This window comes from Hipposideros armiger, unplaced genomic scaffold (genome assembly GCF_001890085.2).
Source record: "Hipposideros armiger isolate ML-2016 unplaced genomic scaffold, ASM189008v1 scaffold_280, whole genome shotgun sequence".
In the NCBI taxonomy this organism is placed as follows: Eukaryota; Metazoa; Chordata; class Mammalia; order Chiroptera; family Hipposideridae; genus Hipposideros; species Hipposideros armiger.
The window spans coordinates 320,579-322,519 of record NW_017731630.1 but is presented as its reverse complement, the minus strand read 5'-3'; the positions used below and the strand labels follow the sequence as shown (position 1 = coordinate 322,519).

The following is a 1,941-nucleotide window of genomic DNA, read 5'->3' as shown; positions in this document are numbered from 1 at the left end:
GCCGTACAAGTGCGGCGAGTGCGGCCAGGCCTTCAGCCAGAGCTCCAACCTGGTGCGGCACCAGCGGCTGCACACGGGCGAGAAGCCGTACGCCTGCAGCCAGTGCGGCAAGGCCTTCATCTGGAGCTCCGTGCTCATCGAGCACCAGCGCATCCACACGGGCGAGAAGCCGTACGAGTGCGCCGACTGCGGCAAGGCCTTCCGCGGCCGCTCCCACTTCTTCCGGCACCTGCGGACGCACACGGGCGAGAAGCCCTTTGCCTGCAGCACCTGTGGCAAGGCCTTTGGCCAGAGCTCGCAGCTCATCCAGCACCAGCGTGTCCACTACCGGGAGTAAGAGGTGCAGGGGCTGCGGTGGAACCAGCAGGGCGCGTAGGCCCAGGCCGGGACCGGCCGGTCGGGGTTGCGGAGGGCAGGCCCCGGCCCCCTCACCCTTCCGGGTTGGCACAGCCGGCACCGCGTGCCGAGTGTCCCGAATAAATTCTTTTTCCTTGATGGAAATGAGCTGTTCCCGTCTGGGCAAGGCCGTGGGGCTGCTTCCCGTCCCTGAGGGCCTGTTTTGGAGAGGAGTGACGGGGTGGGGGTAACAGAGCCCCGTTTAGTCTCCGAGCTCCCCGAACTGAGGCCTGGAGGTCTCATGACTTACCTGGAGCCACAGCCAGGGCGTGGTCCGGCGCCCCAAGGTGGATGTTTTCAGATGCAGAGACCTAGAGTCCCAGACCATGGTAACGCGGTCCCCTCGTGGATCTGGGAGTGCGCGTGGTGGTTCTCCATGCAGCAAGCCCCAGACTGCTGTTTGCCTTCTCGTGTGGGCACTTAGCGGTGGTGCCTAAGACCAGCAGGCCTCCGTGGAAGGCGCCTCCTGTCCATTATTCCTGCGCATGTGCAAAGCGGCCCTGGGAAGGCCCCGGGCTTNCCATGGTTTTCATTTCCCCAGGTCCCAGGTGTGCACACCTTCATCAGGCCTTGGGGAAGATGGAAGCCCTGGGGGATGGTCAGGAGCTCCCTTGTGTCTCGTCCCCTGTCAGCCTCGAGTCACCAGGGACACCAGGAGCCCACCACCACAAGGCTCAGCGTCCCCTCCGTGGTCATCAGCACGGTACTTGCCCGGCACACCGACCCTACGGCCAGAAGCCGAAGCAGCTCCCCGGTTCTAGGGCTCTTGCACCCTCAGGTTTGGGTGGGGACTCAGGCATCATTGGTTGAGTGTGGGGGCCAAGCTTCACGAACACTGGTTCCCTAGGGGACAGTCCTCTGGGCCTGCATTTCTTTGGCGAGAGGGTGCCCCGGGCAAAAAGAACAGCAGCCCAGTGCCTGGGCCCTGTGTGACTCTCCTCCAGAGTTCTTGGCAGGCTGGTTTGGGTGGGGGCCCCCAGGGACCTTGCTGTACTCCCCGGGCAGGGTCTGGGAACATCAAGGTGTGGAAGTAGCCTGTGACTGGCCGGAGAACAACGTCCAGGCTCCGTGGCACATGGCACCCCTGCGCCCTGCGCATGTTCAGATGTCAGGGAGTCCTGGGGTTCCATCCATGCCCCAAGTCCCACAGGAGGCCTGGCCTCCTCCCTCTGTGATAGCCGAGGACACAAATGAGCTGGTGACAGTCAGGACGAGGGCCCAGGGTGCTCCAGCCCACTGCCCAGGTTCTCGCTCTTGGTGGTCTCGTTAGGCGAGTGATGTAATGATCTGAAATTCGTGCAGCAGCAGCAGCTGTGCTGATTGCCAGGCTCTGGGCAGATCATCCCAGGTGGGCAACTAATGAGAGAGGTGGCGGGGGTGGCATGAGGTCAGGAATATGGGTCACTGCCAGGTCAGTTGGGGCCGAAACCAGAGCTCCTAGCTGTGCCCTGTGCTGTGCCCGGCCCTGTGGTGGGCCAGGTGGGTGGGTGTGGGGTGGGTGCTGCCTGCAAGGAGCTCAGACACCACCCAGCACATAACACTGCA

General features: G+C 63.5%; 1 protein-coding gene across 1 annotated transcript in view; it reads left to right on the top strand.

Moving 5' to 3' along the window:
* The window catches only part of GLI4 (GLI family zinc finger 4), a gene marked incomplete at its 3' end in the record, with an annotated part of 12,116 nt that overhangs the window by 8,032 nt on the left and 2,143 nt on the right, over window positions 1-1,941 (top strand). Inside the window, exon 4 of the mRNA XM_019657769.1 lies at window positions 938-1,099. Coding sequence (XP_019513314.1) covers window positions 938-1,099 — 162 coding nt within the window. The remainder of the gene's footprint in view (window positions 1-937; window positions 1,100-1,941) is intronic.